Source organism: Oculina patagonica, chromosome 2 (assembly GCF_052425735.1).
Source record: "Oculina patagonica isolate OP01 chromosome 2, crgOcupat, whole genome shotgun sequence".
Taxonomy (NCBI): Eukaryota; Metazoa; Cnidaria; class Anthozoa; order Scleractinia; family Oculinidae; genus Oculina; species Oculina patagonica.
Genome location: NC_135759.1, coordinates 20,769,169 through 20,795,085, shown reverse-complemented (window position 1 = coordinate 20,795,085; position 25,917 = coordinate 20,769,169). Strand labels below are relative to the sequence as shown.

Here is a 25,917-nt window from a genome sequence, read left to right as displayed (position 1 = left end):
GAACACTCAGAGACACCATCTTGTTATCTATCCAAATTAGCTTTACGTTTCCTTTGCTTGCTCCAAAAGCTTTGCCTTACAATACAAGCGAACTCAAACGTAGCTTTTGCGTAGGAGATAGTCTGAACCTGTCAAGGGAATATACTCCTGCCAGCATAGCAGACTTGACAGATCTACATGTACGAAGACATACATGCCACACATGAAAAAAAAGATTCGTACTCCGGAAAGGGGTTTACATGTATAATAATATGACTACAGATGGCAGAAAACTAAGCTAAAACGGCAAGTTTATTGGTCAGCTGCCTCTATAACTGATTTGAATCTGTGCTGTTGAGAATTAGCACTTGCTGAATACAAGACATACTGTACATCTCTTACACTGAGAATAACCATTCCTTAAAATGAATAGGAAGCGACCAAATAAAATACTGGATCGTTCCCGTAAGTAGAATTGTCAGACAGGTATGCACATACATTGCATACACAAAGTAGTTTGGAAAATAATAGAAAAGGTGTTCTTCAATAACAAAGCACCTTGAAATAAATTTTCACTCCCGTTTTCAATTTGTCAAGTATTTAGCGATAAAGCTCACAAGAAATTTGTTTTGAGTCCATCTACCGGGTATATCATCGTGATGATACAACTGTCACACATTCCTCGACGACTGCGTGACTTCCACAACACCATGCGTGACACCATGAAAAAAATCTACACATGGTGTCGCACAAGAAATCACAAACGGATTGAATTGATAAAAGCAAGTCTTTTGATGCAAGATGTGGTTAAAAAGGGGACTGAATCAGTAATTACATCTGTTCGGCAAAGTACCGCTCAGCATAAACCTGAAAAAAAAAAGAATGAGGTCACAAAGGCATGAGCAGAGACATCGCATAAAAAAGTGCTTTAAGGTCATTTCCCTGAAATAGAACTGAACACAATTTTTTAACCAAACTTCGCCTATTGGTTTATTACTTTAAGGGAACTTAAATTTTGAAATAAAAAAGGGGGGTCACCAGATTCATTTAGGAGCAGAAAGACCTTGTATATTCCATATAATTCCTTTAAAATTCCTCTTCGAGTACTAGCAAAGTACACGTTTTTAGCGATAATTTATTTTTTAAACACAAGAATTGATCTGTTTTCATTTTACAGAAAGAACTTGATCGCTACACCCAAAATATGAGAAAAAATTGATAGGTCACCAGACTCGTTTACGAGAAAGCGACAATTTACTTCTCTCGCGGACTAAGCCACATAGAAAAAAGCCGCCATTTTGTTTATGTGCGCGCGCTCGCGCGCGCTTATTACGCGTAAATTCTGCGCAATAAGGATGCGCAATGCAATACAGGGCAATGACCTTAAGCTCCAAGTGAAAGGTAAAAGAAACACTAAGAAATTCCAGAGAAAGGATGGTCAAAAGATAAAATAATTACAAGAGACACGATACATCAAGTGATCCATGACGTATATAACCTTTGCATATAACTTTTGTCCATTAACTTACATATGATTTTGTCACCAAGTGAAGATTTTATCCCTGGGATGAAAGCGGATTTGAAAAAAAGTTTCTTGTCTAAATAGAGTGTATCCTAGCCCCATAATCACAACACTCTTCCGTTACTTCTGTTTGAAATTCTACTGTCAGTTTTCCCAAGTCCACGCCACCTCTACATAAAGTAACCACTTGAAGATATTTTGCACCTGTAGCTGATGCCATAATCATATGAGTAAAACAGACATGGCTGTGCTTTTCACTGTCTCTCTAGGCGTTACCTTTTTCATGGTGGAACCCATTTGAGCCGGAGATGACGTCACTACAACACCTGCATCTTTTAAAGCTTTTATCTGAAACAACAATTCATCATTATAGTTCTGTTTTACAATATGGTGTGTAAATTCTATTTGTAAATCAAGTTTCTGCTAACAGACACCTTCCATAGGGGACACCTATGGTAAGTGGGCACACCAACATGGTCCAAGCCATATGCACAACATTTGTAACCTCCTGTAAGTGAACACCCCTCCTAAGCAAACACATTTCAGGTCCCAAGGGTGTCTGCTTGAGGGAAATTAGACTAATAATAATAATAATAATAATAATAATAATAATAATAATAATAATAATAATAATAATAATAATAATAATAATAATAATTAAACCTTTATTTGAGTGTCAAAACTGAAATAGCAGTAATAAAACCACTAAATGGGGACACTTTAAAGTAAAAGAAAAATAACAAAATCGAAATATCCTAATAAATGCTAAAATCCGTTAAAATTGGTTAAACTATTTACAATATATACAAGTTAAAATACAAGATAAAATATTTTCAATATATACAGATAAAATACAAGCTAAGAACTTACATTAAGAACTACATAGAATACAATTAGCGCAGCAATTATCATTCACATGACTGTATTAAGATTTCAATTTAAGATATTAGGTAACATATTAATTTTTCTACCTTGTGTTCAGCAGTTCCTCTACCAGCAGCAATAATTGCACCGGCATGACCTACAGTGTTAAAACAAAAGTATCAATGTCCACATGAAGTTTACTTTAAAATGTAGGGTAAATAATAAATTAGCCAGCATCATAGGTCTGCAATACGTGCATAGGACTACAACTTCCAGTGGTGTAGCAGCTCTTGTAAGATTGTAGTTCTACTGGTCCTCTAGTGTAGCAGTTGCTATTGTTCTTGGGGCCAGGGGCACTGTTCCTGCTGTTGTTCTCTCGAAGGGCAGTGAGCCATTCATGTGAGATCTTGCAAGAGCTGCTATCCAAACTGCAGCTTCACAGCCGTTAGTGCACTTATGAACCCATTCTCGTCCCCATAGCCCTTTCGTTTCTCTCAGCCGGCTGGGCCTTGGCGCGAGGAAACGAAGGGCTCTGGGGACACAGAATTTCTAGTCCTAGATTCTAGGACTTCCGGTCTTCATGTAATCAGTCATGACATTTCAAAGGAATGTATGAGAGAGTCGTTTGGTTTTCGACTTCCGTTTAGGAATTCTTTATTCCAAACAGCCAATCAAAAAAATTAGAATTAATTCAAAAGTCCCAGAGCCCTCCATTTTCTCGTTCCAAGCTGGCTAAAAGAAACGAAAGGGCTATGAGGACGAGAATGTTATGAACCTAGCTATCCAAGTAAACACTACATAATCCTGACCCATTCTCCTTCCAGGAGGTGCTGTGACTCCAGCAATGAATGACACCACAGGCTTGGCATCATCACCCTGGTTATGCACTTGAAGATACTCAGCGGCTCTTTCCTCAGCACCACCTCCAATCTCACCAATCAGAACAATACCTACAGAGAAACAAAACAACACAATTCCTGCTCAATCCTGTCTTTCCCAAGTCTGAGATATTGATTCTCCTTAAAAAAATGATCCCCATAAGTTTGTTTTTTAATTTAAGTTATAAGAATTTGGTGGAACTTCGCCAAAAAGACAATATCCTGGCCGCCCTTGTAACCCGGTCTGTGGACCTTACAATTTAAGCTGAGCAAGGCAGATAATTTTGGGTTTAAACAGCAGAGGAAAGCATTTTACAAGCTACCATTAAACAAGAAGTTCTGGTATGAAAGGGACCTGGCCTGGCCATTCTCACGCCCAGTTCTTAGTCAATCATCAAAGCGTAAACAACTGGCAAACAACCTGCATATTTTCCACAACTGTTACTGATAAAATGTGTTTCATTTTTGCTAGGAATATTCTGTTCAACATTAGGAGTTGTTTTTCATATTTTTGTCAATGATATATCTTGGTTTCATGAGATTTTGAAGCATGTTAAGCTTGAAGGATGCTCTGCACCACAACGTGCCACGACTGCAAAAGTACAAATTTGCATTTCGCGCCCGAGAAGTGTGAAATGTGTGAGGTGCCATCCCTTTTATAGCGGAACTTCTTGTTTAACCCATTGGCGCCTGTGCCGCCCGTAACCGCCCGTGCGAAAACCACCCCTAAAATGCCTGTGCCGCCCGTAACCGCCCGTGAAAACCGCATCGTGACAAATGCCCTTTCCCTCCCTCCCTGGAGACTTTTTGGTTCTCCTATTGTTCTACAGATAATAAGGGCAAATAAACCAATCAGAATCTGCTTTCTGCGCATATTTTTAGGGAACTCTTGGGGTCCTAGAAAGAAGGTTTTTTGTCTTATTCCGTGCGTTGAAAATGTACAAGAAAATCATGGCGCCGGGCGGCACATATTTACAAACTTCCAAGGCCTTGTTTTTGATTCTGAACACAAAAAATACCATCTTTGAGACTTAAAAAGGAAATAAGAAACACTATAGAATATTTAAGTAGCCCTAAAACGGAAAACCATGGAGTACAGAGTGCTAAAACCTTGTTGAAGAAGGATTCATCTTTCCTTTCACGGCCGCGAAGACATGCCGTAATGGCGCTTACAAGTGCGTTTTGAATTCAAATCACGGGCTTGAACACGGCCTAAATGCAGCTTCTCAAGACTTCTGAGAACGAAATGGTAATGTACTGTTATTGCTTCGAATTTGGATGTAATTTTTTGAAGGATCGGTAGATCCATTAAGTGTACAATTGACTCCAAAAGCCGTCTGCTAAAATTAAAACTTCGCCTTCGACATGAACATGTGGATAATTAATTCTGCCATGCAGTACAGCACGGCTCGAAAAATTTCGATATTTTGACGGTTGTGAACACATTTCTTGGCTTCATCCTAACTGAAAACAAATTCTAAACAAAGTTTCTTTTTTTTTCTTTATCAATTTTTAGTGCAGAATTTTAGACGTTTGAAGGCAAACAGATTTGTTGCGCACATGTTGTTATCTGACACCTATTTTTAGGGAGACTTGCTTCTTCATTGTTTAGCTCCGCTGAGTATAGCTAACTGTCGTGGGTCGTAAGTGGAAGTCGTGGGTCGTGGGTGTGGGTAAAGTCGTGGGTAACAAAAAAGACTAAAAAATACCAAAAAATACTAAACAAAAATGTTATAACAAAATAGTTTGTGCAAGGCTAGACTGAAGCAGTGATTCATCCCAGCCAAAGGACTCTTGGGTGGTCTTTCTGTTTAACAAACTTGTTGGGATGTCTGTTAACCGCCAGGAACATTACGAAACACCCCTGGAACACCAAACATTTTTTAACATATAAAAAAACGGTTTGATTAAATTTAAATAAGTTTAAAATATAGAACAAGGTAACGATATTAAAGAAATAGAGAATTGATAGGTTCTTAGAATTTTGCAATCAGAATTCCCAAAGTTTGATCGCTGGACTAAATCTAAAGACTTCCGATGATATCAACGAAAAATTCTAAAGTCGTCCGAAAACTTTCAAGAATTACCCGAACATAACCGCACATTTTAAGAAAGCTTTCAAACGTAACCGCGAAGTCCCCTGTCTGAGAGAAAAAACAATATTGGCCATTTTCATACTATAGACGCATTGCCTGTCTGGACGAGCATGGGTACATTTTTAGTTTGTCTGGTTACACGTCTCTAAGTATAAAGATGCATATTGGCACAAGACGCGTTACCCGTCCAGATGAGCTACCTTTCGAAATGCGTCGCTCAAAACGCAGTACGTATTTTATACCTTATCCGCAGCCCGTAGCCCACGAGGCCATTGCATGATTTTATTAGTAAACCAATCAGAAGCGTTCTTTTCTAACCGCAAACAGGACTGTCAAAATTTCCCACGGAAAAAATGCCGCTCAGTCTGCAACGCACAATGTCACGCAATATTTTAAAGTCACCGTTCTTGTGGGGTGAGGAGAGTGTTTGAGGACGAGATGCTAATCGAAACTCAGAATAAGATAAAAATTTAATAATAAATTTAATGTGAATATTGTATTTATTACTCTTTTCTTCCGCTGTTCTTTTCTCAGACAAGAGGCTTCGTAAATGTTGGGACTTGGGATGACTTCGCAACTTTTCATTAATATTACCGAAGATCTTCAGTTTAAGTCCATTTGCAAGCGATCAATCTGATCGCAAAATTCTAAGCACTGATCATGCTCCATTTGATAATAATTATTTCTTTAATATTTTTTATTTATTTTAATATTTTAAATTTATTAAAATTTAATTAAAACTATTTTGTTTATCTGTGTTTGAAATATTTTGGTGTTCCAGGGGTGTTTCGCGGTGTTTCTTGTTTAACAGACATCCTCACAAATTGTCAGACTAGCCACGAACAAGCTATTTTTGTCACAAATGTTTGTACAGTATTTCTTTTTACTTTTTTGTAACCCACGACTTCTACCCACACCCACGACTTTACCCACGCCCACGGCCCACGACTTCCACCCACTACCCACGACCCACGACAGTTAGCTATACTCAGCTCCGCTTTGTTTTGAATTATGTCTATCGCTTTAGAAAATTATAACAGTGCTTCAGAATATACCAAGGAGTGTATGTTTATTAACATTAAAATTAAAGGAATGCGTAGAAAGCGGTGCTAGTGTTAAGTTAGTGGTCGGAATTCTGTAATTTTGTAAGCGTTGTTTATGCTTTTTCACGCCGCCGTGATTTGAAGATAATTTTATCATCTCGAATTACCGCTTTTCTGCACCGAGAAAAAAGCTCAGTGTTATTGAATTAATGACAGTGTCAGTTGAACAGATTGAAAACCTATCTTTTACCTGACTTTTTTACGATTTTTCTTAAAAATTTGTACAAAGTCTACGTGTTTTTGCGAGCTCCAAAATTACGCGCGGAGGTGAATAAAATTTTATTGCTATCTTGTAATTTCGTTTGTGATCAATTTATCAATGCTGGGAATCTCTTTTAGTCATAAATTGGTATTTCAACATGTCTAGTTTGAATAAAAGTTTACTTCAGAAACTAATTGTTTGTCTGAATTTACTGCGCATATGGTTTATTTTTTCCACTCGTGCGTTTGCGTTCAATGCCGTAAAATAGCCAGGTATTTAGGGGTGGGTGCGTGCATAAAACCTTCAGGCGTCAATGGGTTAAGGTACCTGCCCAGGCAAATTTAGTGCATTTTTGACAATACAAAAAATAGGGATATTTTCACTCTAATCTCACCAAACATTCCACAAAGAGTCATTTTTATTTGATGAATGAGTTGCCAACATTTTATTGACATTATAGTACATCAATTTGTTAATAATTAACTTTATTATTAACAGCATATATTTTACATTTTCAAGTTTTTCTAGCAGCCATTTAGAAACAGGCGAATGATTGAACTGTGTTTTCATTCTTCATCAAACAACGCAAAAATCTGTGTTTGGGGAATCGAATATCTAAAATTGCCAAAAAGATATAAACAATTTTGGTTATTTTTTTCATACCTTAAGTTTCTGTGGCCGCCATAACCACAGTTTTTAGCCTTGCTCGTTTCCCAAGACCACGATAGTAGACTTACACATGTACGAACTACATGCCAAGTTTCATTTGAAAATGTGTTCTCGTTGAGGAATAAAATGTGATTTTCTGAAACGTTGCTCAGCAGGAAGTCCACATTTTACTTAAATGTGGTAAATATTTGGTGAAAATCCTCCAAAATCCGTGTTATTGAAGAGTTTTTATCCATGCGAGCTCAATGTCGCCATTTTGGATGAATTTCCGCTGTCTAAAAGGCTTGCAGACTGCAGAAACATTGTTTGTTTATGCGTTGCTAGGTGCGGTACTCGCCCCAGACTTCCGGTTGCTCAATTTTGACTTTTGAGAACTGGGACTAAGTTTCAAATCAAATATGGCGTCCACGAAGCGAAGAGAGCTCGAACAGTCAAAACAACATCGCAAAGCAGCTACCAGAATCAAAATATTACGGAGAAAAAGCAAAAAATGGATGCACAGCCTAACAACCGTCCCAGTTCCTTACTCCGAATTACCATTCACTTCCGGTAAAAGCACAAATTTTAGCTTTATCGTTCCCGGCTCCTTGTGCGAATTTTGTCCCAAAATCGATATTTCTGTAAAATAGGAGTACTAACAAACATGATTAGGAAAAAAGATTGGAAAATAAAACTTCAAAATTTTCCCTGGGCGGGTAGCTTATAGTTTTATGTATAACCAAGCACAACACACAACACAATAAATAAATTTAGTTTCCATTCAAGTAATCATTCAATTACTCTAATTCAAACCTCCCTGCTATGGCCAGAGTGGCTGTTACAGAGAGGTTCAACTGTACATGAAAAAGACAGAGCATGATGACTTCAAACATGTGCAACACAAATCATACCTTTAGTCTCTGGGTCTCGTAAGAATACATCTAAACAGTCCATAAAGTTTGTTCCATTGAAAGGATCTCCACCAATACCTAAAGTAAAGGTAAATTTTTAAGACACAGTATTGGACATTTGCTGCGAAACTCATACTCGACATGCATTGTTTTTGTTCATTTTGTCTACAGTTTGCAAACATTAAGACAAATTGAGATTGTACTTACAAGTAGGATCTGGGCCAAAAGTTTTTAATCAGTCAGTGACATAAGCTACGTGGCAAACTTGCCAAGTCCTCCCAATCGAAGTCTAACCTATGACCTTACCCATACTAGTCAGATGCCCTACCACTGAGCTATAGGAGACTCAAGGGAGCTACATGTAGGCCATATACTAGTACCTTAGTTCAAATTTGTTCTCAATATTGCTTCTTACCTACACAAAGAGACTGTCCAAGCCCAACCTCTGTAGTTTGATGAACAGCTTCATATGTTAGAGTTCCTGATCTTGAAACAATACCTGTAACAAACAAACAAACACTTGTAAAAAAATGCTGCAGAGACTGAAATACTGGCAAATTAATTCCACTATTAACAGCCTTACTTTCTCATTTGCTGAATGTGGTCACCTGTGCAATATTAAAATTCAAACACACTACAAGATTGCCCTTTTGGAGGCTACATACATTTACTAGCAGATCATCTTAGGCATTTTATATAAAAGAAAGAGAGAAAATACTGTTATACCGGTACCGGTATGTTGCACCTTAGCGGTTTCTTAAATAAGATGTATGTTTAGTCCACTCTACCAACCTATTTTTCCTGGTTTGTGAATGTGGCCAGGCATAATACCAATTTTACACTCTCCTGGCTGCAAAGCAACAAATTTACTAATTAGACCCCCAAAAATGGAAAGATGCTTTGATTAAAAATTGATAATATTTACACTTTTGGGCAGACTACTTTAACAGTTACACTGTGATTTATTAATTCTTAAAAATAACAAATTGTTTCAACTGTACTTTTAAATTCAAGTTTACTCTTAAATTCAACTAACCTTGATTATTCCAGGGCAATTAGGACCAACCATTCTACTTTTTTCCTGTCGTTCTAATGTGTGTTTGATTTTGACCATATCTTGTTGAGGAATTCCCTCAGTTATGCATACAATTAAACCAATTTCAGCTTCAATTGCTTCTAAAACAGCAGCTGCAGCAAATGGCGGAGGTACATACACCACTGTGGCATCAGCACCAGTAGCATCCTTAGCCTAAAGACAAGAATGATCAACATCTACGATGTAAACCGCTGGAATGCAAAGAAAATCTCTACTTTTACAACAAGTTGATGTTGAAATGTTTAAAATAACACCTAAATTTCAAATTTCACAGGACAAGGAAACAAAAAGAGGAAAAGAATATTGCTGTTAAATTTCCTGTGCGCTGCCATAATTTTTTGGATTTTATGATGTGTAATGGTTTTCGCCAATGTTAGGAAGCAGAGGATCTTTTATGTGAAATAATTGGGCAACCATTACACGTCATAAAATCCAAAATGACGGCACACAGGAAATTTAAAAGCCATAATCTTTTTCATTTCTTGTTACTTTTAAATGTTATTTCTCCCTTTTCCTGTAAAAGATTATAGGTTCCCTTTAAAGCACTTAGCTACATCAGCAGCTTTATTACCTCTTGCACACTGTCAAATACAGGAAGTCCTAAATGTGTCTGGCCACCTTTTCCTGGAGACACGCCTCCAACCATCTGTGTTCCATAAGCAATAGACTGTTCACTGTGAAAGGTACCCTGGTTAAAATGAACCATACATGTACATTAGAAATCAGTATAAAATCATCCACAAATAAATTACAGTAAAATAAAGCTCACAAAAGATGAACAAAATACAACATGATGGATTCAAAATGTAGTAGTTAAATTAAATATTCAAATCTGCTAAGAAATCTTCCCAAGAACTGCATGGTAAAGAAAATTACAGTTAAGAGCCCAAAAGTGTGATCAAATGCAATTAATTAAACCCAATCATTAGTCTTGACTAGAAGTTGTCCTCAGTACATGATTAGATAATAAATTCACAAAAGATTGCTGTATAGCTTGATTTCACTTAAACTTTGTATTTCAGATATTTAAACTTGATTTTACAGTATTTTTTATCCAGTTAAAATATCTCATACATATCTTGCTTTCAACATTAATTCGTGCCATGAGGAGTTTAAGAAAGATTTTCCTTACCTGTTTTCCAGTAAAACCTTGACATATAACTTTGGTGTGTTTACCAATCATAAGATTATTCCTGGTACTGGTATAGTTATGCCGAATTCCAGCTTGCTCTAGGGTGAGCCCTTTGAGAGAGAAAGGATTGGAAATCATTGAAAAAGTGAAAAGCAAAGTCTCTTCGACCATATTGTATGTAATGAATAAGCTTAACATTCTATTTTATTCATGCAGGAATAGATAAACCTCAAGTCAATGTTATCAAAACATCTGCCTGACTCTTTCAAGTTTCAGATTGAAAGTTCATGGATGTATGCATTGCTCACGATATTGGGCAATTCCAGAAAATATCCATACCCAGCCATGGACAGTTTTCATATTAATTTTTAGCCCCCCTTGCCTTCTGAAAATTAATTCCAAAAATGTGTTATCCCCCCATGCCCTTGGAATTCCATAATCATCAAACCCCTTCCATTCAGATTTTCTGTTTTATTTTTTTAAATTTTTTTCATCAAGTCTTTTTGAATAACCGGCAGGTTATTACATCCGTGGTATACAGTGTAGGTATGGATATTTTTTTGGAATCACCCATTGTCCCTTTAAATAATCGGTGCATTGACAGGGGAGGTCTGTAATTTTTCGGGTTTATCTCGGTGTAAGAACCTGTGATATTTTTCTTTGTTTTGGAGCTTTTGTTTTCCTGCTCTGTATTGTTTTTGACGCTCTTTTCTGCTTTGTTCGTTCCTTGTTTTACGTCACCGGTGAGTTTCACAGGTTCTTACACCAAGGATGAGCCAATTTTTTTTTTTTTATCACAAATATAAGAAGCACAGAAACAACTGGGTCGGTGAATTCATTGCAAGTCACAACTGTTCCAGGGCATGCTACACTACACATCACTTCAAGCAACTTGAGTTGCAACAAAATTGCAAAACAAGTAGCTTCAACATTATTTCGTGCAAATTATACTATCTTCTAAAAACCCAACAACAATAGTGTCATTTTCTGCAGGGGAAAGCTCACGGCTATTAAGGACAATTTTAAATGATGGACATCTGCTCTGAATATTGATCTGGAAACTGGGATAGGAAATAAGCTTATATTTTATAAGCTGAATTTTCCAGAATCCATTCAGTGCAGACTATACTCTGCATAAAAAATAGGCTAATAGCTATCCAGGCGAATAACAAAACAATTTCCTAGTTTAGACCATAACATGAAAAACCTTTCAATCTACCAGGAGTGATGAAATAAAGTTGCGGCAATATAATATTCAGAATATTATTGCTCACCAAATCGCCGAAGTGCCACGCGAAACGCCATCTTGGAAAGAGGCCTTCCCAAAAGCCTTCGCGAGCTGAAAATTGAGCTTGCAGAGCACCATGGGATGCTGCAAGCCCAGACTGGTAAAGCGCGGTTCGGTTTGATTCGACGAAGAAATTGTTTTCGTTGTTATTGTTATGATTTAATGGATTTCAGTCCCGACGAACTCGATGTTAGCCCTCCTTGCTTTCTAGTCGAGAATTCCCAGGCCGATGAATCGCAGCAACTTGGCCGATCTGATAGCGATCAGCATTTAGCGATACTGAAACAACTGCCGATCTTTCGTGTGGCGACTAGAGCTGAGTCTTCAGCTGGGAATACGACGAATGATTTGTCTGCACCTCGAAATCCTGTTGCTGTAACTTGTCCTACGACTGGTGGAGAGGGTGGCGGAAAGGAAGAAGGGGATCCAAGTCGGGAACAGGGGGATGGGGGACAACAGGGTGGAGGAAGTGATAGTAGTGGTGGCGGTGACGACGGAGGTGGTGATGGTGGCGGGGATGACGGTGGGGGTGGGGGTGGTGAAGGTGGTGGAGGAGATGCTGGTGGGGGTGATGGTGGTGGTGGTGATGATGACGACGATGAGAACAATGGCCAGGATCCCAGTACAAATGAAGAAGAATCTCCTCATTCAGAGGAGCCGTCGCCGTCATCATCAAGTGATGCGATTCCAAGCTTGATTCGACCAGAAACGGTTGTCAGTAATAGTGATCAGTTTAAAGGAGAGAAGGTTGTGGTACAAGTGTTTCGAGATGCGCGGTTGTCGGGTGCAGATGTCAGTCATGAGAGTGGAGGAAGTGTACATGAGTCTCCTGGTAGTGGTGATAACTACAGTCAGGCTTCAACTGGTATTGTGGGGGAGGGTGGAGATGTTGCTGCTGATGTGAGTGAAGCATCTACAGCCCCTATGGAAGAAGAGAGAAAGTCAACTAGCTCCTCTAGTGTAGGTAAGACGGCTTGAATTCTATTTTCTTATTCTGCAAACCAAAGTTATGTATCAGTCAATTCCAAAACTGCCCATGGCTTCCCCGGGCAAACCCCTGGGCATTTGACCTTTTTGAAAAATTTTGGTCAAATTCCCCACTATGTTGACAGCTTACATAGTTAAATTCCCCCCCGCCCGTTAGGGCTTCAAAGAGGGTCAAATCCCCCACACACTTTCCAGATTTTAAAAAGGAAAGAAAGAAAACGCCGATGTTACTTTTGCTCCATGTAGCTTGAAAACGCTTTTTCTAGCTTAGCTATAAACAAACAGAATAAAATCTCTTCTGACAACGAATCCACACTTAATTACTTAAAATAATGGCGAAAGGCTATCAAAGCATAAACAGAGGTGGAATCATGAAATAACAGGTGTTCTGTGAACATTTGTGTTTAATGAGTGAATGGATTATGAAACCAGGACGAAACCCTTTAGCATGAGACCGCTGACTAACGTTTTTTTGATGGTCAATTGTCCGACCCTGGTGGGCGAAGTTTTGCATCAAATACCCCATTATATGGTGTTAACCTCAAGTCAAATACCCGGGGTATGCCCAGCGGGCGGGGGGGGGGGGTTGGGCCCAGGGGGGTACTTGGGATTTCAAGTGACGGGGATGATCGAATGGGGGCAAAAATCCAGACCCAAAAAAATCCCTAGGGCTTCCAACAAAACCCAAAAAAATACCTGGATCAAACATCAACCCCCTAAAAATCAGCAGCAAGACATGTTTACTTTTGCAAAACTATGCAGCCAAGACACTACCACGTGTTTTTACAGTGTTTTTAATACCCCCAAAAATCCCTACTTAAATCAAAAAATACCTCCCAAATTTTCCTACCTAAAAAAATCCCGGAATCGAAGATTTCAAACCCAATGGATGAAGTGGTGGTCGCTTACCAAGGGTTAAAAATCAGTAGAAAATTTCAACTCATTTGCTGTAAAGGTGGTTGTAGTTGCTTTCCGCTATGATTGCTTCTGAGTGCAGGAAAATGTTAGAAAAATCGGTTGCTTACATGTACAAAGGTGGTCTCATAGGGAGGTTGGATCTATCATCCAGATACCAATTGAGCTACTGTAATTTGCCACACATTTATATTCAATATGTCATGACACATGCTCATTATGAACTTCAGTGGACTTAAATGTTTCTAATTCATAGGACATAAATCTGAACAAGGTTCAACTATCAGCAGCAGTAGTTACCATGGGGATTTGTCAAGTCTGTCCACAACCAGTGGTGGTAGCCTCCAAGTATCCCCAGAAGTGCGTAAACACCTACCTCTTCTTCCACTGCTCCGTACACAGTCAACCAGTGACACCAGCACCAGTAGTGCAGGAAGCAAAGAAGAAAAGGTTCACAGCAAAATTACTGGTTTTAAGTTGTTCTCATTATCAGAGGAAGAAGAAAATGGTAAAGAAGAACCTGAAGTATGCTCTTCACAAGAAGACCTGTTTGCTTCTTCTCAAGGCCACCAGGAAAAGGGGCACCTACCACATCAGTCAGCAGATGATTCTCACTTCTTGTCTCCGCAGCACCGATCAACTCCAGTGGACGGACAAAGCCACAGAGGATCTCAGGAACATGCCCATGAGAAATCACTTTACAAGCAAGTCCTTACTACTAAGCAGCGCACCTCGACACCAGTCGAGGGTGGTCACAGTGGATTTCTTCATACCCCTCCCTCCCAGGGGACACCAATTGATAACATTGCTTTTAAAAGCTTGCAGTTCTCTGGAGAGCCAAGTGTCAGAGAAACATCATCATCGTCATCATCAGATAAGGTGGCGCCTTCACCAGAAACATACAGTTCAATTCCAGCTTTGGACCCGTCTTCTCCTACAGCTAGTGATGAGGAGCAAGCAGAAGGGAAGACTAGCAGGTAACTAAGAAAAAGACTAAAAGAGTTGGTTATTTGTTGAAATAAAACTGTTTTGTAACTGATCTAAAAACTATAAAATTGATAAAAAAAACTTTTTTTTTACCAAATTTTCCAGCAACCTTCTGTTGCCTTCGTCAAAGTTTGGAAACTCTGACAAATTAAGGAAACAGAAAGCTACCTAAAAATTTAGTTTAAAGTTTTTAAAATCAGTTTCTCAAACTCTTAATTATTCATAAAGTATGTGATAAATCAATTGTGTGCCCGCATTTAGTCACATGCATGCACTTTGATACTGTGGTCAAGAAGAGCATGCCTGAATACCCAAACATGCATTTTGGGTTATCCAGACACGTGTGTTTGGAATCAACAACAATACAGAACTTGACCCGGAATTTCTTGTAGTGACCACTGTTCTTATTCGCAATTTCTTGGACAAATTTTGTGTGTCAATAGTTTAGAAGAACAGTTTGTCTGCCAGAAACGGGGTCTGTATCTGTTTCTGAAAATGTCAAATTGGACTGTTTAGTCACAGCAAACACTGCACCCAACCTACAGTGCACTAATCCATGGATCTCGTCTGATGTATTCCAACCTACCAACCTAGTAGTTTAATTAAATTTTGTTTCTGGTTTGTAATTTTCTAAACCAGTTTGATTGAAAATTTTCTTAAATTATGGTAATGAGTCAAAGGAAAATGAAAAGTTAAGTTACCAGTAAATAATTTTTAACCAAATTTAAAGCACAACGTAATAGAAATTTATTGCATTTACTTTGTAGCATTTGACAAATTGTTCAGCGACAATGTGGTTACAGTGAATATAATTTGTTTTCAATTTATTTAATTACTGCAGGAAAGATAAGAGTAGTGACAAAGGTTCTTCTGAAAGAGATGATCAAGTAAATGACAGTATTGTTCAATCGGGTGATAATAGATTGAGTGTAGCTCAAGAACACTCAGAAATATCAAGAGCTGCAGCAGCATTAGTGCAGTCATTTGATTTGTCCCAAAGCCAAGAAAAACAATCAGAAAAGCCAGCATCCCTCAAACATAAAGAGACGTCAGATGATGATGAAGTAGTCTTACCTCGCTGGCAACAACAGCAACAACAAGAGGTTCTCCAGCAAGGTAGTGCTGCTGATGAGAAAAAGTCGACATCAAATACCAGCTCGTCACAGGGGTCGTCCTCTGATGATCAATCCAAGGGTGAGTCCCAACCTCCTCAGGTGCAGCAGTGGCAGTCGGTCATCAGTGTACTGGGTTCCAGCAGTTCAGGCCCTCAAGGCACAAAGGCAGACCCAAAAGCACATGCATCTAATGCTGACCAAGAACAGTCTGTACAAGTAGTGGATGTGAGCTTTCTGGAAAATTCTGAAGCTGCGCCTCTTGTTTCAAAGGCAGAATCAGGTCCCAAAGAAGAATCTCAAGGAGTCCAGTTGTCACTCTCCCCGTCGTCTCTTGTTGTAGATCCTTTTGGTGGTGGAAAGGGTGCAGAGGAAAGCCCTGTGTTAATTCCTGGCCCCACACAGCCTGACATGAGCGAAGATATGTTCCGTCCAGTTGTTACACAAGAAAGCAAGGAACAGCAAGCTCTTGCAGGTTGTTACTAAGTTATATTCTACTGTAACTTGTTATTTGTTTGATACTTTGATCTGTACCATGAGTCATAAAAATTAAATGTCTGAGTAGTTTCCAGAATAATGTAAAAGGACAAGTTAAGAATGAAGGGTTAAAAAAGGTTGCCTGTCCAATATTGTGACATTTAGTTACCAGAGCCGTTGGCAGGTGGTGCAATGAGTGCATCCAACCCCCCCCCCCCCCACACACACACAATACAATATACAATACAATACAATTTTAATGTCTATACGAGGTTCCCTCAATGTCCGAGCCACAGGCTCAAGTATAAGGATTTAAAATTCATTAAAGGCCACAAAGGTCCTCCTAATCAGAGTGTGAGAGCCAAAATGGCTCTCAAAATGCAGCAAGTGTGGATTTCAACAACTTAATTTTTCAAAATGACCTGGGGGGGGGGGAATACCCCTGGACCCCCTAGATGTTCACACCTTGGTGAAAAAAATGCAAAATCCTGCCTACAGCGCTGTTTTTTGTTGCAAAACTGCTTTCTAATGTCCCAGGAGACCATCCCCACCCTCCACATAAACATTATGTGGTACCCTGGGGGAGGATGTGGCACTGTAAAAAGAAAAATAGTATTCATCAATTGGCAATCATGAAGTGTTAAGAGTGAGCAGTAATAGTGGGTATTGAACATGTATTTCAAACCTTTTGACATTTTTAAACCAGGAGATCAGCCAATGGAAGAAGAGACAATTCCTGAAGATTCCCAGGACGTGGCATTCCCATTTTCACTACACCTAACCCAGTCACAAGCAGATCTGGACAGCCAGGCAGCACCTGAAGCCAGCCAGCCAATGGAAGTAATTCAGCAGGTAATGTTTAAAAGAAGTAGAGAAAGTTTTTTTTGTTTAAGGCCTGGCTTTTGTTACAAGGGGCAATTAAATTTGGATACTGTGTTTAGATATTGCAACTGACCTTACTAGTTTTATACAGACATTACCAAGAATGCAAACGGATTGTTAAGTGCTTATCGCTCAAGACATGCTTGGGGCAGTGACATAGCAAACAAAGAATAATGATTCCATGTATAATACCTTATTATTGGAAATTAACGCTTGTGTTAATAAAGGTATTTGAAATTAACGCGACTTAAATTAACGCAAATTGAAGGAAAAATTACTTCCCAATAAAGGAAATTAACGGGAAAGAGAGGCCGAGGGTAAAATTTCAAAATGAAGGAAATTAACGCGACGTACACAAAGAAAAACGCTTGTTGAGACAACGTAAAGGTAAAGGTAAACTTTATTTATGCAGGGTGGCCCATTCAGCACAACAGGGACGAGTTTAGTTCAACAAGTTTATTTACACCCCGATGAAATAATGCTTTTTCGTAGGAGATGTGAGCGTCTGGACTCTACCTAGAAATTGGGGCCAAAATAATGGAAATTAAGGTCGCGGAAATTTATGCTCCACTTATTAACGGCGCTGAAATTAACGTGAAACAAAAATTAACGCGACTTAAATTAAAGCGAATTTTTGAAATTCGCATTAATCTAATGAAGCGTTAATTTCCTGTAATAAGGTAACACCAACTAATAAGCACCCCCTCCCTCCCTCCCTCCCTCCCTCCCTCCCCCCCTCCCCGTCCCTTATACAATGTAAAAAGAAAGGCAGATGTTGTCAGTTATTTTATTTTGTGAAAGAGTCCTGTCGCCTGTTGCCTGGGAAATTTTCTCCTTGAGAAAACCTTAGTACATTTGCTGACATGCAATTTCCTTTTTACAGGAAGTGACTGTCGTTGAGACGATAGATGACGTCAGTGAGGACAAGTCTGCTGAAACAATTCAAAAGGAAGAGACCGTGGCGTCCTTGACGAAACAAGACTCGAGTAGCCAGTCGATCTTGGCTCCGCTGATAAAGCCACTGCCTAAAGAATCTCGTGTTGAGGCAGTTAAAGATCAAGAACAGCAGAACGCAGAGGTGCCGAGAGATTTGCCTGAAAAACTTGTGTTATCTCGCCATCCATTACAAGGCGAGGAAGAGAGAGTTGGCGAGGCCGTTGACAACGTTCACGAAAAAGAAGATCCCCACCCTTCCACTGATAATGTCAATGTCGTAATCCCTCCTGAAAAACTCGTCTTGGCTGAAGATTCCGGGGGAGTTGCTCCTCCTAAAGAGGAAAGTGCAACTGAGGAACTTGCAAACGCGGAACAGTTAAGCACGCCTGAAAAAGACGTCCAAACAAGAAGACCGGTAGAGCCACGGCTGCCAGTAGCAATATTTTCAGAAACCTCAAGCGAATCTGGCATAGGAGGGTTCCACTTTTCTCTACCAAAGGAACCGCTTAGACCGTTAATATCCACTACCCCACCCCCCATAAGACCTGTGCGTCAGGACACTCCAGACTCGGAGGAGAGGAGTAGCAGAAGAAGTATTATCCCGGATGTAGTTCTGCTCGTGGTAACAGAGACGCCTGGAATGTCAAGTCAAGGTATAATTTAAGGGCACTTTTTACTGATCATCATCTTATATCTCAAAATATCAATACAGTGGAACCCCGATTTAACGAACCTCTATATAGCGAAGTCCTTGATATAACGAACGATATTCTTCGCCCCAGTAATAGTAAAATATATGGAAAAGAACCTCGATATAACGAAACCTTGTTATAGCAAACATATTTTGCCAGTCCCTTGACCCTTCGTTATATCGAGGTTCCACTGTACCAGGCAAGGGTCTTGAAATCAAAGAAACTGAACTCAAGGATACCATTAGTAAGTTGACAAAGGTCAATCAGTAACGGAGAGGACGTAATGAATTTGAAAAGCTGAAGTTTCGAACGTTTGCCCTCGCTACGACGAATGGCTGGCGCTGGAAACGTTAGCTTTTTCAAATTCGATACGGCGGTTTGCTTACCTAAGTTATCAACCTCCAGTTGATAATCAACTAAGTGTTTTATTTGGCTGCCGAGGCAGTACAACAGTCTCCTTAGAAACAAGTCACTGATTTCAAGGACGCATTGTCTACAGATGGTCAAACTTCAGTTTTTCCAATTTTAATTGACCATCTCCAAATATTTTTGTTGTTTTCGTTGGATTTTTTTTATTCTATAGTTTCAAGCTGCTCAGTTTAAAAGTTACATTTCAAGACCAGTTTTGTATGATACAAAATCACCTAATTTGGCACGAGCTCGACGTTTCTGTTATTCTATATGCTTTAATAAGTTTTTTTTTAACTTTTCCGTGAGCCGTGTTTACGCCTTTTTTTTTCTTTGTAGCTCCGCCAAGCTCATTGGAACAGATTAGACCCCCGTCCCTCACGGTCTCGATGCCGCGTCTCGGTTCACCACAAAGTGACTCGGAAAGTTCAGAACCAGTCTTTCACTTCGAGCCTGCCCTTCCTCCGGCTTCCACGACACCAGGCACCTCAGCTGATCTCCAGCCCAGTGCCCCTGCACCCCCGCGATCAATATTCAGCCGCGCTCGCGAGGCCATCACGAAAAGTAAGAAAAGAGAAGTAGTAAACGACAGCGACCCGTTTGCGTTTACTGCTGAAGATGAGGCACCGGAACCAGTAAGAAAAAAGCCAAGACGGGGATCTCCTCGGGGGAAGGGATCTCCCCGGGCGACGGGTTCTCCCCGGGGAACAAGAAAGGAAATAAGGCTCGGAAAAGAAGTTGAAGACGATAACAATGCAGTAACTCGAGAAGCATCGACAAGCAAAATAGAAGAAGGTCCTAGCAGAGAAGAAGAAGAAGTAGCAAAACCCAGTTCTTTGCAAGAAAGAGCTGGCGCGAAACGGGCGCGGCAAGAAAGCAGCGAATCTTCCGAGAGCGAGGCATCAGAAGAACGTTCAAAACGAGCTAGAAAGGAGGAGGATGAACCGAAACAACAGGATACTGCTTCGTCAGAAGCCGTGCACTATCAGCAGATCACGCACGAGCGCATCATTACCACGGTAACAACTCAAGTCCAACGAGTGGTTACCGTCAGCATCGTGGATAAGGAGACAGGAAATGTGGTAGAAGTTCTCACCTACGAAGAAGATGGAGATCAAAAGGTGGAAAGCAAAGAGGAGGAGAAGGAACAAGTACATGAATTTCTTGAGACTTCCAGTCTCGGTGGTTCGCGTGTGACGCTCACTTCAAAAACGCCAAAACGGCAAGAACAGCAACAGCAAAGCCGCAGTTCTCCGCGAATGAAGAAAGATAAATCGCCGGTTGCCACCAGGTCCGCGTCTAAATCAGTTGAAAGGGCTTCTACTAAGCCAGTGGCAGTCATAGAGACGCCTGGGAAGAGCGGTGCTGATAGAGGCTCGGAAGAATCAGGAAATGGAAAAGGCGACGACCCTCCAAGCAGGGATGAGCCCACAATTGAAATTCCTGCGGTTACTAGGCAGACAACCATGCCTGTTGTGGAAGAGGAAACTGATCTCAAACGTACCTCTTCAAGTGATTCATCTCTGACTCCAGGAACTCGCGTGTTGGCCAAATGGCTCGACAGCTATTTCTATCCAGGTGTCATCACTACAAAGCAGTATAAAAACGGGAGATACTTGGTCACGTTTGATGACGGTGACAAACGAAGGATCCCACGGGAAAACCTCATCATCAAGGATTTACTGCCCGCGGGACAAAGTGTCATGGCTCAAGGTGATGGCGAAGACGACTTTTTCGAGGAAGGAGTCATCGTCGGCCATTATCGAGACGGAAACGCACGCGGTTACGAGATACAGACCCAGACTGGCGCGATGAGACGGTACCCGCGGAGTAGAGTTATTTTAGCAGAACAGCAAGCAGCGGCCATTTTATCGAGTGAGAGTTCCTTCAACGTTACCAGTGGATCCAGCCTCAGCATTGGGGTCCAAAGCTTGAGGCTGAGGAAGGATGGGAGTGGGAGTGGGAGCGGGGCTAGTCTGCCACACGACATCACCAAGTCAGGAAGTACAAGCTCTAAAGACACGAGTGAGAGTTCAAGTGACGAGAAAGCGCGCGGAAGGAATGTGGCTCGTGCCTCGCCACACGCCAGCAATCCTATGCCCCTGACGAAAGCTGCGTCTGCCAGCACGGATATAACGCCGAAATCCACGCACAAGTCGTCGCATAAAGTCAAAGCAAAAGCGAGAAGAGCGGGGCATAGGATTGGCGAAAGTGAGTCGAGCTCCGATGAGCAGCATCGTGTAACTGCAAGTAAAAGACGACCAGTTAAAAGGGGGCTGTCATCTTCGTATGATGCAAAATTACCTTCCAAGCTTGCAGGTAATGAGCCATTCCAGGTCCCGACGCGACGCTCGCCGCGTAAGCAGTCGAGCGAAAAAGAAGACCCTTTAGAATCACCATGTCTGCCTGGAAACAGGAATATATTTGCAGGGTTAGCTTTTCTAGTGACGGGTGTAACCAGGGACAAAAACGAGCCCGAGGAATCCGACAGCGAATCGGAGAGAATCGAGTTTAATCGCGACCATCTCAAACGCCAGATCGAAGCTGGAGGCGGTGTCGTACTGACGTCATTTACTCAATCCCAGATCTCTGGCGCGGAGTGCTTCTTAATCTCGCACACTCACCAGCGGACTCAAAAGTATTTCCAGTCCCTCGCTTCTGGAATTCCTTGTGTGTCGCACACGTGGATCAATGACTCCTGCGCGTGTGATAAGCGTCTTGACTACAAGAGATATCTTCTCCCGGCGGGGGAAAGCTTGGAATTGGGCGAAATCGTGGAATGCCGGCCACGTAGAAACATCTTAGGCGATATGCGGGTAAGTGGGTTTTGTTCAATAAATTAATAAATTAACACCCGGGCACACGGTGTACAAATGCGCGCACTGTTTATCTGTTGCAGGTTAATTCGGTTTTCAGGTTCCAGCCTAGTTTAATGTTTTAACCTGAAGATATCAATCTATTGGACTTCCTTTTAATGAATTTTTTAATGAAGTTATTTTATGTCATTGTAAAAGTGTTATCATCAGGTTGAAGCAGGTTACACCGCTTCTTATTAAAGCGTGAACACTTAAAATATGTCTGGAATGTTCTTTGTCTTTTAACCAATCACATGCGAGAACTTCAGACCGCAGAAACCACATGGGTTTCCATCGGTCACGGAACAATATTTGGTTCTCGTTTCGCTCCAATTTACAAGTAAACACACTAACTGTAATTCCTTTCTTTTTGAGAATATTCACTGCTCCACTGAAGAATAGGTTTGAGTGATTTTTTTTTATAGAAAAAATTGAAAAACCGATGCGCCCGACGCTACGATTTGCCCCAGTTGCCGCCAATTTTCAAAAATTGTAACGAATTCGTATCTGCAGTTACCGTTCGCCTGATGGCATGTTACAATTTGTACTGAGGTAAGCTTGCATTTTCCGGTTTTTATCTCACCCCAACTATTGTAGCAGACCTAAACACTGATAGAAGGAAGGTTTGTTTCTTCGATAACAGCGAAACGATAGCGGGAAGGAAAAGCGAAAATCAAACGATTGAGCGATTGAGGTGTTTACTTTGCACCAATCACGCCAACATTTTGAATAATTTTCGTCTGGAGCCTTTGCAGTTTGCAGTCTTACGATCACGGAACCTCTAATTGCCTAAGGGTTGAAATCGTTTGCCGAAATAAATCGAATCCCTTGTTCTACCGAAAAGATTTACAATCAGTAACGAAAACTCCACAATTTTGTATTTTATATTCGGTTTATCGTGTTTACATCTTATATCTAGACATGTCTACAACATACTGCATGCACTGAACCATGTCGTATATCGTCGCTAGAGAAACCGTCCTTTTTTTCTTTCAAAAATCCCTGAAACCATGTTCTGGATGTGGCCCTCGATACGAAAGAATAGCAGTTCTTTAAATTCTTAAAAAAGACAGAGCGTGTATCCTGAAACAAAATAAGAACTAAAGTTGCTCCGTGACCGATGGAAACCCATTTACTGTTTGTGGTTTCTGCGGTCTGAAGTTCTCGCATGTGATTGGCTAAACACAAACATTCCAGACATATTTTTTAGTGTTCACGCTTTTATAAGAAGGAGTGTAATCTAGGTCGACATAACACAAGACCTGACCGCGGTCAAACGACAGAAATTTGCAAAATACGAGAACAAACTACTTCAAAGATTAGGTTCTAATTTTCACTGTTCAAAGTTTGATACGTAATCAGGAGCCTAGTGATTTAATAAATTTTTTGGAGCTTTACTAAAAAGTTCTGTGTTTAAAAACAGGAAAATGCGGACTTGTCGGCGCCATTTGCCAAAGCAATTTGGTAAGGATGCGGAGCATTAATAAAAAAGTAAAAATACTTGTTTATTTCAGGGAATGGAAACACATTTACAGCGCGCAGCAACTATTCATCTATCCTTGCTCTTTCTTTTCAATATGACCGAAATTTCCCGGAATTGAAAGAAAACCTGTCTGAGACGTTTGACCGCTGTCGGACTGTGGTGTCCGTTAATGGCGATTGGTGTAGTTTGGAAAATATTTAAAAAAATCAGAATTGCCATTACCTACTCTCTAAATCCTTTTCTTTCTGTTTTGGTGTCAAAAAGGTTTATCTTCACGGGAGCCAGCAGTTTAAAGACACTTGGTCCAGCGTGCTGCTAGCTGCGGGATGTAAGATGGTCACCAAACTTCCAAGTCGCGTTGATTATCAGTGCGATGTCGTCATCTGCGAGGACAACAAGCTTCCCGCGAGTGTTAAACACGCCGCTGACCTACTGGGGATTCCTATCGTTTCACTAGAGTGGCTTTTACAGTCACTTATTAACGGTCGACAAGTTGATTTTGACGGTCATCCGAAATATGACTATCGCTACAAGAATGTGTGACCATGATAAGAACTGGAAGCTCACGTCTCAATCTGGGAACTTACCAGGACAACACTGAAAGATAGGAGTGCGTTACAATGCCTTGTAACGCGTTATGTCGTAGAACTGGGGATGTGTTACAGTATCAAAGAATAAGGAATTCGCGACTACTGAAAAAAGTTCTTAGCGCTGTCGTGTTGAATTTCGATTATTGTTTTAAATAGTCAGAAAAACACAATTGTAAATTTTATCGGCCAGTTTTCATCAGAGAGGTATAGTTGCTTTAGTTGTAGAAATTCGCCATGGTCAGATCGCACAAACTCATTCCCCAAAACTATTTTATTTTTTTTACATCGGAAATTAAAGTAGATTTTACTTTTTTTACAACCCAAATGATCACTGAATGTCGACAACGATGCGAGAGCCAATGACATTCCAGAATTTGCAAATTGCAATAGACCATGGCAAATTTCTACTAATCAAAATGGATTATGACTTGTGTAATGATTTTAGAAATCGTATATAGTTCATTCGTGAATTTTTAATAGTAGTTTTAATTTGCCCTTTGTTTATAAAAGAAAATAATATTAAGCCAGATCGTTTTATTGATTTTCCGTTATTTATTTTCTCTTAACCCATGCTTTACGCGGATTGGAAATTTTAAATTAAAAATATATATTAGGTGCGTATTGACTGAGAGGGAGGTCCGGATGGGAGTATGTCTGGCGGGCGGTGTGATGTTCGTACCGGGTCTCGGTATTTCCCTGTCAGGCTTTCCAATCTCAGTCAATAAGTGCTTTATCAGATGGCCCGTTCTTAGCCTTGTTTTAGAAGGAAATGTAATGTAATGGAAGCAATTGCAAATGCAAAAGGAAAGACATTGAAAGTTATAGTAGATGTGTAGCAATCTTTATACACCTGACACCAAGTACCTATTTTGCGGGACTACACAGGTCGTATTTATGATTAAACAAAACGAGATGTTGTACAGACAACAGAAAATGAAACCAGCTAAATATTAAAGGATTGTTTAATAAGAACTCAGAATTGCTACTTTTCTTTCTCCAAATTGGCCGGAGAAAAGATATTAAAAAAACTCTTCCATAACTATCATGGCTGGCATTCCTTCTGTCGCTGGAGTAAATTAAACTAGATAACCAGTGATCGGCGAGAACTGTTTCCAGAATCCCAAAACACTCAGTCTCTCGTGTTCATTCGTTCAGCGCATCGCGTCTACCGAAGCACACGCGAATAGGGACTGTTTTACAAGTAGTGTAATTATGTTTTTCTATGTAGATCGAAGGAAACTCTGCTAAAAGGGCAATTTTTACCCAAATCCCCTATGCTTTGCCCCTAGCAATACTTAGTCCCTGGCTTCTAGCAGTGTTACCAGATACTAGAAGAAATACGACAAAAGTTAAGAGCGTTCCACGACCCTTTTCACATCGACTCGTCGTGATCAAGTTCTAGAAGCCATCGTACCGAGCTGTTATGGAGAGCTGCAGTCCCTCTTTGCACCAATCGCCAACTAAAAATGTACGACGTTAGAAACCAATCGAAGAACAGTATCAAGTATTTGTCCACTTTGCTATCATATTTTTAATGGCTTTAGAAGTTTAGTATTTTCGATGTAATAAATCCTTTAATAAAGTCACCGGTCATGTATCGCTTTTCATACGGTTTGTATCGCCGAAGACCTCCCGAAGCTTAAGGGGATTAACATAGGAAACTCTTCCGAAAACCCGAAAACGAATCGAAAAGATCCGACATATATGAATTTAACGAGAGATCTCCTAAGAAAACCGAAGATCACCGAGGTCTTCCGAAGGTTGTTGAAGTTCGCCCGATGATATCGCAAGATTTTTTTAACCTTTATATTATTGCTATGTACAGGTTGCGCTCACATGTTTGGATAGATTGTGGAGACGGGCTAGGTCGGTAC

The 25,917-nt window shown here is 40.2% G+C and overlaps 2 protein-coding genes across 2 annotated transcripts; one reads left to right on the top strand and one right to left on the bottom strand.

The window, feature by feature from the left end:
- Nucleotides 1-273: 273 nt before the first annotated feature.
- On the bottom strand, nucleotides 274-11,848 carry LOC144643450 (succinate--CoA ligase [ADP/GDP-forming] subunit alpha, mitochondrial-like). Its single transcript, XM_078502706.1, has 11 exons — nucleotides 11,706-11,848; nucleotides 10,432-10,541; nucleotides 9,871-9,987; nucleotides 9,240-9,452; nucleotides 8,996-9,053; nucleotides 8,619-8,702; nucleotides 8,204-8,281; nucleotides 3,175-3,315; nucleotides 2,473-2,522; nucleotides 1,778-1,849; nucleotides 274-846 (listed from the first exon to the last, which is right to left on the bottom strand). Exons 1-11 carry the CDS (start codon nucleotides 11,734-11,736, stop codon nucleotides 811-813), a joined length of 990 nt encoding a protein of 329 aa, XP_078358832.1. The 5' UTR covers nucleotides 11,737-11,848; the 3' UTR covers nucleotides 274-810.
- On the top strand, nucleotides 11,801-25,082 carry LOC144643448 (uncharacterized). Its single transcript, XM_078502703.1, has 7 exons — nucleotides 11,801-12,683; nucleotides 13,878-14,598; nucleotides 15,450-16,195; nucleotides 16,904-17,049; nucleotides 17,963-18,668; nucleotides 19,455-21,931; nucleotides 23,718-25,082. Exons 1-7 carry the CDS (start codon nucleotides 11,801-11,803, stop codon nucleotides 23,994-23,996), a joined length of 5,958 nt encoding a protein of 1,985 aa, XP_078358829.1. The 3' UTR covers nucleotides 23,997-25,082.
- Nucleotides 25,083-25,917: the final 835 nt, after the last annotated feature.